The following is a 15312-nucleotide window of genomic DNA, read 5'->3' on the forward strand; positions in this document are numbered from 1 at the left end:
ATCGTAAGCACTCGGTGATCATGCATACCACTCTGCCGTTCACTGATGTCCCGATGAGAATAAGTCCACCAGCGATTATCAGGCTCTCAGTTGACTGCGGTCCATCGGAACTGATGTAGCCGGGACAGACAGCGAGATACACTTTGCATGACTTTATGTCGGAGAGTCGAATTATTTGATGGTTGTGATCACCGATTCACTTCTCCATCTACGCCACGATGATGATCGCCCTAATATGCAAAGATTGTCGACTGTCGAATCGCACTGTAACGATTTGTGTACAACTTTGTGCTAAACTTTCCACGCACAGACCGCCAATAGCAAAGCATTCTACAGCCCTGGCGCACAGACCTCCTTGTATTCCTTATAACTTCTGATTGAGTTTCAAGATGTTTCGCCACTATCATCACCATCTCCTGGAGCCCGTACTTTTGTTTGTCTACTCTCTCACCTCCTCAGGACCCGCTGATACTCTGACTGTTATTTCAGCCATAGACTTTTGATATAAACGCGGTCCCGACGAGTATGATGTCCCTTCACGTGCACGCATGATCTCCACAGCAATGTCACCATTACTCCGCGCCGAACAGGATGAAATCAGGGTCCTCGTCAACATCCCTGTTCTTGGCCAGCTAGGTGTCGATCTACCTTCCGAAAGCTCTGTACGAGATGCTATCGACGCTGCATTGTTGGAAGCGGAGGACGCTTTCGGAGAAGCGAAGCTTCACAACGCACTGAAGCAGGAAGAGTACGTATGGACAGGAGAGACAACGGGTGGAGAATGGACTTTGCGAGAGAACAGGGTGCGCCAGGAAGGTAGATGGTGGAGTGAAGAAGAAGTCACCGATTACCGAGATCGTGAGTGGACAGATACGGTAGGAATATGATTGCTGTATGCTGACATTCCTATAGCTCTCCTGACCCCCGACGACGTCCTCCGATCTTCATCAGAGTACACTCTGCTAGTGCCGAACACATCTCTTCTCCCTATCACAATCTCGCTTCCGACAACAACATCCTCCAAAGCGCTGTCGACTAGAATACCTATCTATTCCACAACAACCTTTCACCAGATCCTCACCAGTCTGCGAAAGGAGCTAGGCCTTCCAGGAACCACCGAAGACTTGATAAATGGTGGGACTCCCGGTATACTAGGGAGTCGGTCACGTTCGAGCTCCCTAGCCAGTAGTTGGGGAGATGGAACATCGGGAAATGATGAGATTCGGTGGAAGTTCACAGTGGATGGAGGTGATCAAGCGGTTGATTTAGACTGGCTTGTGCTCAGTCATTTGGACGGAGTAACGACATCCCAAGTTTACGTTACGTTGGACGAAGATTGGCTGTTTGAGAAGCGTGAGCGACGGAAAAGTAGGGAGGACGGCCAGGGCAAGTCTACCGCGGCACAGCTCGAGGACGATGCTGGAGACGTAGAGATAGAAGAAGAAGGACGGAAGAGCACACTCAAAGCCTCGTCCTCCCAGCCAATCCTGCAAGACCTTCCCAAGACGCCCTCCAAACCGCCCCCAACCCCGGATCCTCGTCTCTCGGGACTCTTCCATGGCTGGCTGGACTCGCACAAACATCCTGCACCTCCGCCCTCCCCTCAGCTTTCAGTCGCCGGTCTTCCTACAGTCTCTACCTCCATCTTGGACGTCTTCGCAAGTCGACCTGTTGACGTGACTGAAAGGGGTAGTGACTCCCAACAGGTATTGAGCGTCTCAGGACCAGTGAAAATAGTGGAAGGTGACACCGTCCTAGGTCTGGATAGAACAACAAGCGGAAGCAGCGGAGGGTCGAGAATTGGACACGAGGAAGTAGATCCACAGAAGTGGGAGCAATTACTGGTGAGTCGCACTAGCACGGAAAGCATCGTCCAAGCCTAACACCGTTCTGCCAGGACGACCTCAATCTTCATGGCTGTAAAAGAGATGCTATGCACGGCTTATCGGCCTCTCGCAAAGCCTACCTCATGACCCAAAATCGCTCGTCAGCAGTAGTGCACACCCCAAGTCCCCCTTCGAGACCATCCCCAAAGCCCATACCGTTCATCTCTTTGTCTACAGGAACAAGTGCTGGCATCTCTGGTCTTCTCCCCCAAGTTATCGGGACGACTGGACTTGTCAATGGAGCAAAGCCCTCTACTCCTCAAACCCAGATGAAAAAGGACGGCGGGTGGAAGAGGTTTTCATTAGCCGGTCTGGCTGGATGGCAAGAACCTGTGAAGCAGAGTGTGACTGAGGTTGAAACACCGAGTGAGGGGCATAAAGAAGAGGAAGAAGTGAATGCGCCGAAGCCAGAGGGCACCGTCGAACAGGGTCTAGGTGAAGCCAAACCAATTGAACCGCAAAGCACTGGCGGACTATGGGCTTGGTGGATTGGAGCACCGAGGGCAGAAGACGGAAGTCCTGCAGCTTTTCTGCAAGGTTTCCGGAATTCGTGAGTCAGCTGCCCAATGCATAGATGTAAGCTATAACTACTGAATCACGATGTAGACGGAAGAACCCGCACATACTTGTCAAACACCTCCTATCACTGCGTGTCACTCTGTCGACCGCCAAGCTATCGTGGATCAACGACTATCTTCTTATTGACGGCTTGTCTACTCTGGGAAATGTTTTGAGCAATTTGGTGAGACAAACACTTCACGAAGGAGATGTCAATGAGCAAATGATCTCGGAGATCGTCAAGTGTGTTCGCATACTCATGAATACAGACGTAAGTGGTATGCAATAGCACAATGACCTTTCTGACTCCTTTGCCAACGATAGACTGGGTTCAATGCCGTTTTTGATCATCCTGAGCTCCTCATCGATGTTGTTCTAGCCATACGAACCCCTTCCCTCAAGCTTCGGAGTCATATCGCAGACTTGCTTGCGGCAATCGCCACACTGAGTCAAGAGGAGGGACACGCCCTGATCATGGATGGTTTCTCCGAGCTACGTTTGTTGATAGGGGAGAAACACCGATTCGAGTGGTTTGTCGAATCACTACGACCCATTCACGAAGCAGCAGAAGAACATCGTGTTATTTGGGAATGGCGTACGGCGGCTGTCATTCTGGTCATAGCTCTGATCAACTCTTGCCAAGTGCTGGAAGAGAGGTGCGAAGTACGAGGTGAATTACAAAGGCGTGGTCTGCATCAGGTTTTGGAGGTAAGCATATAGGCTCTCCCCCGCTCAGGAAGAACTAGGTGATAACCCCCTTGTAGTCTCTGGAAGACCTTGAGCCACCGGACACGTTCCTCCTCCAGCTCGATCTATACCACGAAGACCGAGAAGAAGACCTCGCACAACTCAGAGAGCTCTACGTCGGCGAAGTGCAGAGCTCAGATCTCGCCAGTGCCGCTGCAAGACTACTGCAAGTGTCGTCAGGACATGTCGAGATAGGTGGCCTCGTCGGCTTATTGAGCTACTGTGGAGATATCTCACAAGCACATGTCGATGAGTGAGTCAGGTTTTCGTCATATCGACCGGACTGCAGGACTGACATCCTATGAAGTGAGGTGCCCGATCAGCTCTTCCAAGTGATCGGAGCTCTGGCACAACAGCTCATCGCGGTGGACGATCTGTGAGCTCGGTGGATCAATCTACCTCTTGAGAGATATGCCACAGCTCACAAATCCTTTTAGATCACTCGCTTGGCCCAACGCACTTCATGGCTTTCTTGCTAAGTTCAACGAGGTTCTGAGCCTCAGTTCGGACACTCTGCACACATCGATGACGGAAGCTACATTGATTGATTCGTTCGTGGCAGAAGTGCAAGGTCTGCAGAAACAAGTCAGGAGCTTGGAGGTTGACAAAGCGGAACTGGTGAAGAAGTTTGAGGATCAAGCCGCAGAGCTCGTGGTGCTAAGAGACCTGATTGGCGAGCAGGATAGTCAAGATGTGAGTGCAGGTGGAAGACGTATCTAGCTGGACAGCTAACTGTGGAAATAGGGAGTCGTCCATCACCTGGTAATCAAGGAGAAGGAGATTCATCAGTTGCAAACAGAGCTGACAACGTTGCACAATCAAGTTGGACCTCATCGCGAGGTGAGCAGAATTAATTCTTGCCCAAACGCTCCTATTAAGTCCAGGTTACACAGCCTGCTACCAATCACCAAATGCAAGATCGAGAACGGCTTCGTTTCGCGGCGTTGATGGAAGAGTCGGCAGACTTACGGAATAAGGCGAGTTTTCCGTTTTGTTGAGCAGTCACTGACGGCGTTCAATCAGGTTTCGGATTTGGAATCTTCTCTAAGTACGAGTCAAAAGGAAGTCGAATACGTGTCAAGGGCTCTGGAAACGGTCCGATCAAGGCTGCACTCTGAGAAGCTGCAGCCCACCTCTCCTGACTGTGCCACCCAAGCAGGTATGCGTATGGATGCCCAGGTAATCGCCACAGAAGTGGTGGCGAGCTGGGTGCGGCAGGAAGAAGTCATCAAACGGCTGAGAACCGATATTCTGCAATTCACTGAAGAGAGAGACAGGGTACTACACCAAGTCAGAGCACGACAGGAAAACAGTCAAGTAGAGACTACGATACCGGCCCCTCCCCCACCACCTCCACCCCCGCCACCTCCTCCTTCACCTCCTGGGGTGCCAACGAAGGCACAACCATTCCCTCACAGCATTTTGAGCACACCTCCAATCCTACCTTCACCACCACCACCACCACCACCACCACCACCACCACCACCACCACCACCGCCGCCGCCGCCGCCGCCTCCTCCTCCTCCTCCCTCGCCGCTTTCCCTTCAATCTGTGCGGCTGCACGGATCGATGGCGTCTCCTCCACCGCCGCCTCCTCCCAAAGGTCTCAGTATGGTGCCACCCCCACCTCCACCGCCTCCACCGCCTCCAACTGGTATGCCGCCTCCCCCTGCCCCACCAAAATTGCCATTCGCCAATGGTGCTACTGTGCTACCTAAATCACACATGTCATCTGATCCTAAGCCCAAACTCAAGGTATGTTCCCGAGACGTACAAGGCTTTGAGACTGACCTGACCAACTTGGTGCGTCTAGCCCTTCTTCTGGTCGAAAGTGCCACAATATGCCGTTCGCGATACGATCTGGACGGACTTGACGTCGCCCAGCGACATCGATCTGGATATGGACGATCTGATCGAGGTATTCTCTGTCGAGGTCGCTCCGGTTAAGGATTCTGCCAAGAAGGGCAAAGGCAAAGAGGTCACCTCAGTGCTGGACATAAGTAAGTTATCAGGGATCAAGCTCTACCGCAGCTAACAAGGCGTATATGGCTTTACAGCACGATCAAACAACATCGGTAAGCAGCTTCAGCTTTATCTCTTAATGGTGTCCATGAAGCTGACGGATGGTTTTATCGCAGGGATCATGCTCACACGACTGAGATTGCCACCAGCGAAGATACGAAAAGCTGTAATGGAAGTGGACGACGAGCTATTGGACGTCGACGATCTTGCCACGCTGAGCAGGATGCTACCGACTACAGAGGAGGTAAGCTGGTGGATCATCCCTAATTTGGGAAAGGCTGACGGACCACTATCACATCAGATTGAGCGGATAAAAGCCTTCAACGGTGATCTCACCAAACTCGCAAAGCCTGATCTATACTTTCTCGAGGTCAGCTTGCAGCAGACACCTAACCGACAGGGATCTAGCTGACATATGGTTTTAGATGAGCTTCGTCCCCAATCTCAAACAACGACTGGAAGGGATGGTTTTTCGCCGAAGATTCGAGTTGCAAATAGCAGAGGTCATGCCGGATCTTATGATCCTTCGTTCGGCGGTCGGGCAACTGAGGGCGAGTGAGAGGCTGAAAGAGGTACTGCGGGTGAGTTAGTTTACACCGCTGTTTCAAAATTGCCCGGCTCATCAATCGTCTTCTTACAGGTAATTCTCGCCTTGGGAAACAGGCTGAACGGCGGGACATTTCGTGGCAACGCCGCTGGATTTCAGTTAGATGCATTGCTCAAGGTGAGTCTTGACGCGTTTTCGAGCACAGTTCGAGTATCTGTCCTCTGACTTCCACTTCTCCAGATGAGAGAGACTCGAACGGCTAAGGGGTCCGGCTGTCCTACGATGTTGCACTACCTTGCAAAGGTATTGCTGCGGACAAATGCGAAATTGATCTTGTTCTGTGAGGAGGTACCAGCGGTTGAGCCTGCTGCAAGGAGTGAGTGTGGCGGCGAGGTCCCATCAGGGAGATGATGACTGACCAATTGATGCGCAAAGTCAACCTAGCGGATCTGACTTCGTCAATCACATCTCTTCATACCTCCCTCGCCCAAAGCGAGTCCTTACTTTCTTCACTCCCACCATCTGACGCACTTCACCCTCTCCTCACATCATTCCTCAGCAACGTTACACCGCAAATCCATAAGCTGCAAATCTTGCATCGTGAGATGCAAACAGAGCTGAACTCGCTGCTCAAGTATTTCGGAGAGAAAGGTGATATCGAAGCCTTCTTGAGTCTGATCTCGAGCTTTGGTCGAAGTCTGGAGAAAGCAGGAGCCGAGATGAGTGCGCATTTGGTGAAAGAAGGTACTCAATATCGTTCGAAGCAAGAAGCCAAAGGCAAAGGGAAAGGGAAAGTCGAAGAGGAAGTATCGATACATCTTCACGTATCACAACCTACCGACGATTCTACACCGTCAACTTTTACGACTGCCACAACCCGGTCAAATTCGACGATGATTGCGAACCAGCAAAAGGGGGGAACGACAACCTCTCGCATTCGCAATACTTTATCAAGGGGAGAATTGGACGAAGCGATACGTACGATCCATGGTGGGGTGAGAAGACGCGAGCGAGAAGCGTCGAGTTCTACCCTTGGAGGTCGAGGTGGAAACGGAACTGGAGGAGGCGGGACTTTGAAGTTGAGTAGGATGTTCTTGGATGGAAAAGGGAGTGTGAGAACTTTGCCAAAAGGCAATACGGTTACAGGGACACGGAGAGGATGACCCGTTGTTGTATCTCCGAGGAGGTTTTACGATTTTGTATTGCCTGATCTTATGACCTTATCACGTTCGGGTTGTTTGATGCGTGTTCTGAGTAGCGGCGTTGAGAGTCTGCCTTGATAAACGATACGATCGGCTTGCCTGGTTTTGATTTACGATATTCATTTCAATGCGCAGTATGAACAGAGGGATCAATCGTTTCCAACATGTTGCATACTGTATGTGGTTTCCAAGACTACTGATGATTTGAATTGACTTTACTTCCTTCCTTCTTTCTTTATTTGACAAATTCCAACTTCTGACCTATCGTACAACTTTCATGATTTCCAACTGTTCCACAAGTACGCGAGCAAGCAATGATTTGAGTGATTTGATTTGATTTGTGATTGAGTGACGTATTCACGGGTTCACTTGGTCTACGTTCACAACGATCACGTTAGCAACTTCTGATCACGGAGAAGGGAAGAGCCTCAACGATCGTCAGAGGGCACTCACAAAGTTGAACCCGTTCTTGACCTTGGTAGGGCTTGTAGCAGGGGGCGACTGGGCGATGCCGTACGACGTGCGTGCGATGTGGGCGAGGTCGATGCCTGAGATGTGGATCTGTCAGTGTTCGTTCGAGTGAGATGGAATAGAAGGAAGTCCAGCGAGTCTCAGTCATGAAAGGTACAATCACACACAATGCCACATGGATGACTGAAGACTACCCAGACCCAACAGGCTCTACTATATGCAATTGCACCGACAAATGCTCGCTCACTCACCATTCTTGTTCAATGCGCCTTCTCTGTAGAGCCTAGCTCTCTCCCTCTCTTCATCCGAGACATTGCTCAACCTCCTACCTCCAAAGGCAGGTTTGGCAGGGTTACTGTCCACCGAATCCAAACTCGACATACTCTCAGTCGGACTCTGAGCCAAAGCATCGTTAGGGTTGACGACATTGGTAGCATCTTCGGTGTTGGACTGTTGACGAAGTTTGGGGTTGATCAATGGTGCTACGTAATCTTCATCGTTCTCGTTGTCTTGGTCTTGGGTATTGGTATCGTTCTCGGCATCAAGTCGACCTCCAGCTTCTGCTTCACCTTCCCTCTTGAGTGAACCCCAGTTATGGGCACCGTCACCTCCCTTGTGGGCAAGTTCGGTCTTGGTCAGACCCGAACGGGAGTGACGGTCTTTGAGAAGTGCCGCAGGGTATTGGTTACGCTACGAGCGGGATGGGGGTGGGGATGTGGGTAGATGAAGGGTTAGACGGTGAGGAAGAGAGCAAGGATACCAGGACGGGATACACAGGGAAGATAGTATAGCATAGTGTTATGAAGAAAGGGGTAGCAGGGGGTATAGAAGGAAGGGCAAAGGCGATACCAAGTCATCATGACGTGATGTGCCCAGCAGTCAGGGACGGATTACGAGTGTCCAAGCGAACGAGGGGGAATGCGTCAGCAATTGACAAGGAGAAGAGGAAGGACAGTGAGATCAAGTAGGTGATAACGGCGCGAACCACAGCGACGAGGACGAAAATGGTCAAATACGTGTCGCAGTTGTTGAGCAGAAGGAATAGCAGTAATGGAATGAAAGGAAGGTTCCACGCGTCAGCCTTTCTAGCGTCGCGACGACTCCTACACCACAGCCAAGTAAGACGAGAATCTCGCGCTCACCTCTGTCCTTGTCATCTTGTCGTTGTGTAAGTGTTTGGTGTTTGGTAGAATAGCAAGCAAGCAAGCAAGTTAATTGATATGCACTGATGTCTAGTTACAAGTTAGAGAGATAAAGTTGTGGGGATAGAATAGGAGTCTAGTCGAGATGTAAGTTGGAATGACCAGCACCAGTAGGATGACCTACGCACTCGCACGCCATTGTACTGCTAGCACTACTTTGTAGGTCACAAGACAGAAGGAGAATACTGAATAATGCTACGGTACGAGCCTAAAACGGACACGGCCGGACTCGGATAACCACACAAGCGAAAGTACTACTACTAGTGACTAACCACCCCGCGGGGTAGCGTTGCCGGAATCACGATATCGGTGTTATCGATATGGCACAACGTGGTATAGGTGGGAAAGGGGGTGGTTATCAGATACAACACAACACTATCATTCGTACCGCGGTAGAGGTAGACAACATGCAATGCTATGCAATGTGATTCATGTCGGTATAGATGCTGGTTGCCATTGATGGCTGAAGTCCTTGAGGAGCGCCGTCAGCATACAGTTGCGCCACTGATAGCGCACTTCAAGCCCATCTCCGTCCCGGGAAGCTCCGAGATGATAAATCATCGATCTCTCAAGGTACCCGCCGAGTCCGAGCGGGGGAGCGGGAATGTGGAGGTTGAGATGTTGTTGACGAGCAACACAGACCATAGGATATATAAAAGCGAGTTCCTACATAAGACATGGACGCTGATTGACCGAATGATAGCATTCTCAAAACATTGTCTTAATTGCTCGTGCTGAACACTTCCAAGTGACAATGTCGCGTCGAAGTATCCTCTCACTATCAACAGCGGCTGCATTCCTCGCCTCCTCTTATCTATATTATCAACATACCCGCTTGTCCAATCTCTACCCTACGTTCTCCGTTCCTTCGGTACTAAATCCTCGCAATCGATCAGATAGACCCTTCACAACCGACCAATGGGCCAGAAGCGACGTAGCGAATCTATGGTATTTCCGCGTCCCTCGTAAAACCCTCGAAGCCAAATTATCGTCACAGACGCAGAGTAGGAAAGATGGTGAGGCTGGGGAATTGTGGGCAAGGGCATTTTGGGGTAGTTGGCCATTGAGGTTGGAAAATGGGATAATTGGTTTGGTGACAAAGCTCGGAATGGGTATAGTTAGTCCGCCAAGGGAGGGGAGTAGAGGGGAGAAATTTGATGAAGATGGGAGATGGAATGGGTATCAGAAGGGAACCAGATTGGTCAACGGTGGTGTGAGTCTGAATGGCCTTGATTGTATCAGTCCAGTCATACTGATTGTAGTTTGTTGCGCCCTCACTTAGTTCACCGTCGAAGCGGTCGACATCTCGTCCTCTAAGCCGAGACATATCTCTCGTTGGGGATCAGTCACCCCTTCTCCCTCTGCTCCATTCTTCATAGTCGGAGGCTATCACACTCTCACCATCCTCCCTACTTCCGCATTGCCATCCACTTCGCTACCTCCTTCTACCGAAGTCTCTACCGACGACGTACTTCTCGTATTCATCTCTCATGCGGTACACAGAACACCCATATCACTGCAGACCAATGCCCAAGGCGAAGAAGAATTGTTGAGCGAGCTCGATCAGCTCCCGAACTTGGATTGGAAAGATAGATTGTTGGGCAAGTTTCACGAAGAATATAGTCGGATCTTGATCGATCTAGCTGTGAGAAGGATGGGTCTGTAGTGAACCGGTTGTCATCTATGCAAGGTATGTATCGTAAAACTACTAATCTATGTTATCATTTCAGAGCTCGTCATGACGTGAGCTCGGCGGTGTGTATCCGAGAATATCTCTCAGCTCTGCGTTACAAGTCAAGTCATCAGCAAAAGGAGGCAGTCTATTTGGACATGAAAATGCACTCACTCTCCTGCGTTGATTCTGATACCTCCGTAGGGAAGACGACTGAATATTCGATATACATATCCCCTTGCGGTACATCCACGTAAGAAGGCATCTGCGAGTGAACACATCAGACATCGGACATGAACATGAACTGCCGCACTCACCCCCTCTCCCTCAATCACTTCAACCTCGCCCGGCTGAGTGGTCCCTTTCCGTCCTATCGCTATTGTCCTTCCGTCCAACTGGGTGAGATTTCGCTCAAATCCAAGTAATGCCTGGGAACGATGTTCAGCTCCGCACTACTTTACTCAGGCCAGGGGCCGGCGAACTCACCTCAGCCACACTCAATGTCACCCTGCCCAAGATCCCACTCTCCTTCCTTCCCCATCCGCCTGGTACATCCTCCTTCCTACTTCTTACTCTGACAAGAACATCTCCGGCCTCCCAATCCACACCCTCGTCCGCTTCACCCTTGAAGATCTCTTCAAATCCTTCCGGTGCTCCTGCGGGGATATGGACTGCCAAAGTATGTTGCGTTTCGATGGTCTTCCCTCCGTGACAAAGATGACATCGTTTTGTTATCCGCTTGCCTTTGCCGGAACAGTGTGGACATCTAACCACATCATGAATCGCCGTCAGCCAACCGTGTTCATGTCACAATTGGGAATACTCGGGACTCACGTCATTTGGACATTTGTGAACATCCCAGGGAACACCTGATGTTTCTGAACCGTTATACCTCTACCTCCACACTTATCACACTCGTGTATATCCCTATCGGTCTCAGCTCCAGATCCATGACAGTGGGTACAGATGATCTTCCGAGGTATTTGGAACTGTACAGATGGGAAGACAATTGATGAAAGTCAGCTTGGCCTCTCGAAGCATATCCTGATTTCTCGTTTGGCTCACCTCGACTGTTCTACCAGTGTACATGTCCGCAAGTGATACTTCGAGATTCGTAAGCAGTCCCGGACCCCTTTGTTCTTGTTGTCCGCCGCCTGGGGAGAGCTAGGATCAGCTACGGCCTCTAACTTTCTCAGTCCGTATGTCCACCCGCGATTAATCGTTCCTCCAGTCCAAGCATTGCTATCGCAAGTCCCCGCTTCGTCACGCCGCGTTATTCTCCTCCAATAAGCCACCCTCGCCCACCAATGCCCATCGCCACATCATGCAAACACTCACCCTGTCCAAAGAACCTCGCAAACATATCTTGAGGTCCTCCTCCCTGTTTCTGCGCCTCATGCTGCTTCAGCCCTTCTTCACCATGTCTATCGTATATCTGTCTCGTCTCGGTCTCTGATAACACTTCGTATGCTGCAAAATTCAAGCATGTCAGCTCCAAGATACCGCTAAAGCTTCTTCGCAGTACTCCGAAGAAGTTGGCTCACCTTTGGCCACTTCTATGAACCGTTCGTGAGCTGCTTCATCCGGATTGATATCTGGATGATATTTCTTCGACAGTTTCTGAATCCATCAACAATCCACCAACCGATTCATCAGCACCGGCACTGGCACCCATTCCATTGTTTTCCTTACACTAAAGCATTGTTTTAGTCTAATTACTCACCCGATAAGCCTTTTTGATATCCGCATCTGATGCATCCCTCTTCACTGTCCACCATCAAAACCAGCAAATCAGCCCAAAGACCAAAAAAAGAAAAACGCGTCTTGTCTTGTCGACGTGGCAAAGTGCGTCGAACCTCCACTCACCTCCTAATACGCTATAAAGCGATTCTGCAGCCAGACACCCGCTCAGCAATAATACTGAGAGAAGCAGGAGGAGTGATGATGGGAGCATAGCGATAGCGAAGGGGGTTGAGGAGCTGGTAGCAGAATAAGGTGGAGCTGTAGAATGGGTAAGATAAATGTTGGATTGATAGATCGCTAAAACGCGAGAGAGTGATTGAAAATAAGACGGGATCAAATTGATTAGAGAGGGTTCAGTGATTAATGGTTGTGACCGGTTATAGCATAATGGGACCGGTTACCAAGTCAGTCAAAGTTGCGGTGCAGTGCATGCTTTTGTTGTGGATCATTCATTACATCTCACTCCATTCTATCATCACATCATCATCATCGCCTCCATATTCATCATCCCCCACTTCTACATGTGAGACAGCTCAACGTATAGACCGATCTACAGAGATCATCTGGACTATAAAGCTAGAGCTCGATTGACGGTATCGCCTTGGCATGATGTCAGACAATCAAGCTACCTCCTCTACTTCCACCTTGATCGTCCCAGCAATTCAACAACTATTCCAATCTTCTCGTCAAGAATATCAAGATTATCTCCCGTTGACTGAACGTGTACAATCGGACTTGAGAGAAGATGCGGAGCTGCTCAGAGCGCAAGAAGGATGGGATGAGGATACTTGGCTAGGTGTCGAAGAGTGGGTCGATGATCTTGGTTCTATATGGCGAGCTTTGAGGGTGAGTTATTGAGCTTTCCAGGTCCGAGTCATCGGTGCAGACAGCTAACAGAGAGCGGGGACTGCAGAGAAATAGGTACGAGGAGGACAAAACACATGCCTTTCTGTTATCGGCACTAAATCAAAGAGTATCTCTGTCATTACACAATCCCATCCCGCCCTTTCCACCTTACTCCGATTCGTCCCTCTTCTACATCCTCCCCTTACCGCATCACACGGACAAGCTGTCCCGGCCTATAGCAGTACTCACTGTACGAGAAGTCGCGAGGGACGAAGAGGGTGGATTGGGGGATATGAAAGAATGGACATGGTGGGCGTTAGAGATGGTCAGAAGGACATTGAGAGATTGGTGGGTCAGAGGAGGATGGGACGATTCCCGATTAGGACGGAAAGGTCATTCAAGAGGAGAAGGAGGAGAGGGGCTAGTGCTCCTCGTCGATGCAGCTGGAGCGGGGTATCGTAATTTGGTGAGCTAGACATGTATTTACTCGGAGACGATCGATAGCTCATGATGACTCCACCATTGCAGGAAGTGGAGCTTCTACCTACGCTCTTGTCTGTGGGACATAACAACTTCCCTGGAATGATCGAGGCGGTCTACGTCGTCAATGCTGGATGGACACATCGGAGTATGTGGGGCATAGTAAAACGGGTGCTGCCCCGTTCCGCTCTAGATAAAGTTGCGTTCCTCGACACACCTCAGGCAATCGAGGAGATCTTCGATTTAGATCATCTTCCTCAAGGTGAGTTATCATTCCACCCATCAACTGTCCTAAGTCAAAGAGTACTGACCCATTGTGACACATATCTTAGCTTACGGTGGAACCGATCCATTCACATTCGATCCGCAAAATAACCCCATCCTCAACCACTTTTTTCGTCACTCCAGCTACGATGCTCTCTCCCATGCCCCTTCCCGTTCCTCATCCTGCAGTTCCATCGCCGACCTCTATTACACCGCTCGAAATAACACCCCCTCGTCAAGCAGACAAGGAAGTCACGCCTCCAACCTCTCAGGACTCGGAATCAGATTGGGACATTTCGGATCTGGATTGAGAATGACAAAGTCTCGAGATACGGCTCTGCCCCCCGTCAAGACGTCAGTGTCCCCTGTAATAGAAGGGAAGCCAGAAACAAACACAGTCGTTGCACCTACTTTGGCCGTAATGGAGGCCACGCCAAGAAGCGAAACTCAATCGTTGGACGAGGACGGTGGAATGACCACATCTGGAAGTTCGGCCTTGTCCAGACAGTATAGTGCGAGACGGTCCGGCTCGTCTCGTAGTCATTCCCCTTCACCATTACAACGGATACGATCCCTCTCCGACTTCCATCTATACCTGTCTCCCTCTCGTCTAGCCAATATCGACCTCTTATCAGATTCTGATCCCGAGGACGAAGAGGAAGAACAACGACCACCTCCCCCGAGACGTGTCTTACGACCTGCAATACTTGACAAGCAACCGCTGGCAGAAAGGAGGGATAGACCGCCTTTGAGATTGTTGGGTGTGCCGCGACATCTTGCGCAAAGCGATGCGGTGCGGACGTACTCTGATCAGTTGCAGCATCACCATGCGAAGGTATTGGAGCAGTACAAGACCTCTCCGACGCTATTGGGCTTGGAGCAGAAATCAGCCATAACGGATTCGCAAGCTGAGAATGGCGATGACGAACTCCTGAATTCGACGATCATATCGGTGGAAGCTGCACCACGCAACGCGGGAGATCGAAATAGTCCAGAAGGACTGATCGAGCCTCCGACGCCGGAAGTCGAGATGCACAACCATATCGCCACGAATGGAGATTCAAATCCCTCGCAACCTATCACAGCTTATTCATCCTCCAATCCATGGTTCGGTTATCCTGCAATTCGACACGGTTCGTCTATCCGACCTCGTTATTCGCGAAATCGAAAGAGGGATCTAGTCAAGACACTTCTCTTTCTCTTCATGCTTCGACTCCAGTCCTTCCGAGATAGTCTCGAACGCGCGCTGGGTCTCAATCGTCTCAGATCGTGGAGTGCAACACATACTCAACCGCACGCTTCTATCACAGGAAGCGGAGGCGGAGGATCAGGACCGAGTGAAGGGTTGCTTAGATCGGCGATAGGGAGTAGGGAGATGACTGTGAAGAATAAATGGGATAGGGATTGGTGGTGGATGATCATTGGGTTTTTGCTCTTGAGAGGGACATGGACGAGGCTGGTCCTCGCACCGATTGAGGCGTTAGGACTGGACGGACTGAAGGAGATGTTGGGGAGGTTGGTCTGAGGCCGAGAGGTGGAGCTGTATCACTTTCGAAGCCTCTTAGTGTGGATATCTATAATCATCTAGTTAGGTTGTATCGTGATCGTTTGCCCTGTTGTTGACTGTATCGGATATGTATCACTCCTTACCCATCAATGGTGTACTCTTTTC

General features: G+C 50.3%; 5 protein-coding genes across 5 annotated transcripts; 3 read left to right on the top strand and 2 right to left on the bottom strand.

Annotated features, from left to right (window-relative positions):
- Positions 1–563: 563 nt before the first annotated feature.
- On the top strand, positions 564–6923 carry CI109_107343 (uncharacterized protein; the record flags this gene model as incomplete). Its single annotated transcript, XM_065968021.1, has 19 exons — positions 564–858; positions 913–1844; positions 1898–2436; positions 2493–2715; positions 2769–3152; positions 3209–3444; positions 3499–3567; positions 3629–3884; positions 3936–4031; positions 4085–4168; positions 4215–4946; positions 5005–5191; positions 5249–5266; positions 5330–5457; positions 5515–5583; positions 5639–5794; positions 5854–5937; positions 6001–6136; positions 6196–6923. 19 exons carry the CDS (start codon positions 564–566, stop codon positions 6921–6923), a joined length of 5352 nt encoding a protein of 1783 aa, XP_065824093.1.
- Positions 6924–7327: 404 nt separating this feature from the next.
- CI109_107344 (uncharacterized protein) lies at positions 7328–8590 on the bottom strand (the record flags this gene model as incomplete). The annotated part of the gene is made up of 4 exons (XM_032005872.1): positions 7328–7336; positions 7416–7510; positions 7685–8123; positions 8576–8590. 4 exons carry the CDS (start codon positions 8588–8590, stop codon positions 7328–7330), a joined length of 558 nt encoding a protein of 185 aa, XP_031859879.1.
- Positions 8591–9389: 799 nt separating this feature from the next.
- CI109_107345 (uncharacterized protein) lies at positions 9390–10301 on the top strand (the record flags this gene model as incomplete). Its single annotated transcript, XM_032005871.1, has 2 exons — positions 9390–9848; positions 9918–10301. 2 exons carry the CDS (start codon positions 9390–9392, stop codon positions 10299–10301), a joined length of 843 nt encoding a protein of 280 aa, XP_031859878.1.
- A 60-nt stretch (positions 10302–10361) lies between these two features.
- On the bottom strand, positions 10362–12261 carry CI109_107346 (uncharacterized protein; the record flags this gene model as incomplete). The annotated part of the gene is made up of 10 exons (XM_032005870.1): positions 10362–10417; positions 10482–10572; positions 10625–10735; positions 10794–11073; positions 11142–11296; positions 11373–11461; positions 11646–11777; positions 11852–11927; positions 12031–12074; positions 12174–12261. 10 exons carry the CDS (start codon positions 12259–12261, stop codon positions 10362–10364), a joined length of 1122 nt encoding a protein of 373 aa, XP_031859877.1.
- A 398-nt stretch (positions 12262–12659) lies between these two features.
- Positions 12660–15165, top strand: CI109_107347 (uncharacterized protein; the record flags this gene model as incomplete). Its single annotated transcript, XM_032005869.1, has 4 exons — positions 12660–12896; positions 12964–13362; positions 13425–13638; positions 13709–15165. 4 exons carry the CDS (start codon positions 12660–12662, stop codon positions 15163–15165), a joined length of 2307 nt encoding a protein of 768 aa, XP_031859876.1.
- Between the last annotated feature and the right edge of the window lie 147 nt (positions 15166–15312).

This window comes from Kwoniella shandongensis, chromosome 14, assembly GCF_008629635.2.
Source record: "Kwoniella shandongensis chromosome 14, complete sequence".
Taxonomy (NCBI): Eukaryota; Fungi; Basidiomycota; class Tremellomycetes; order Tremellales; family Cryptococcaceae; genus Kwoniella; species Kwoniella shandongensis.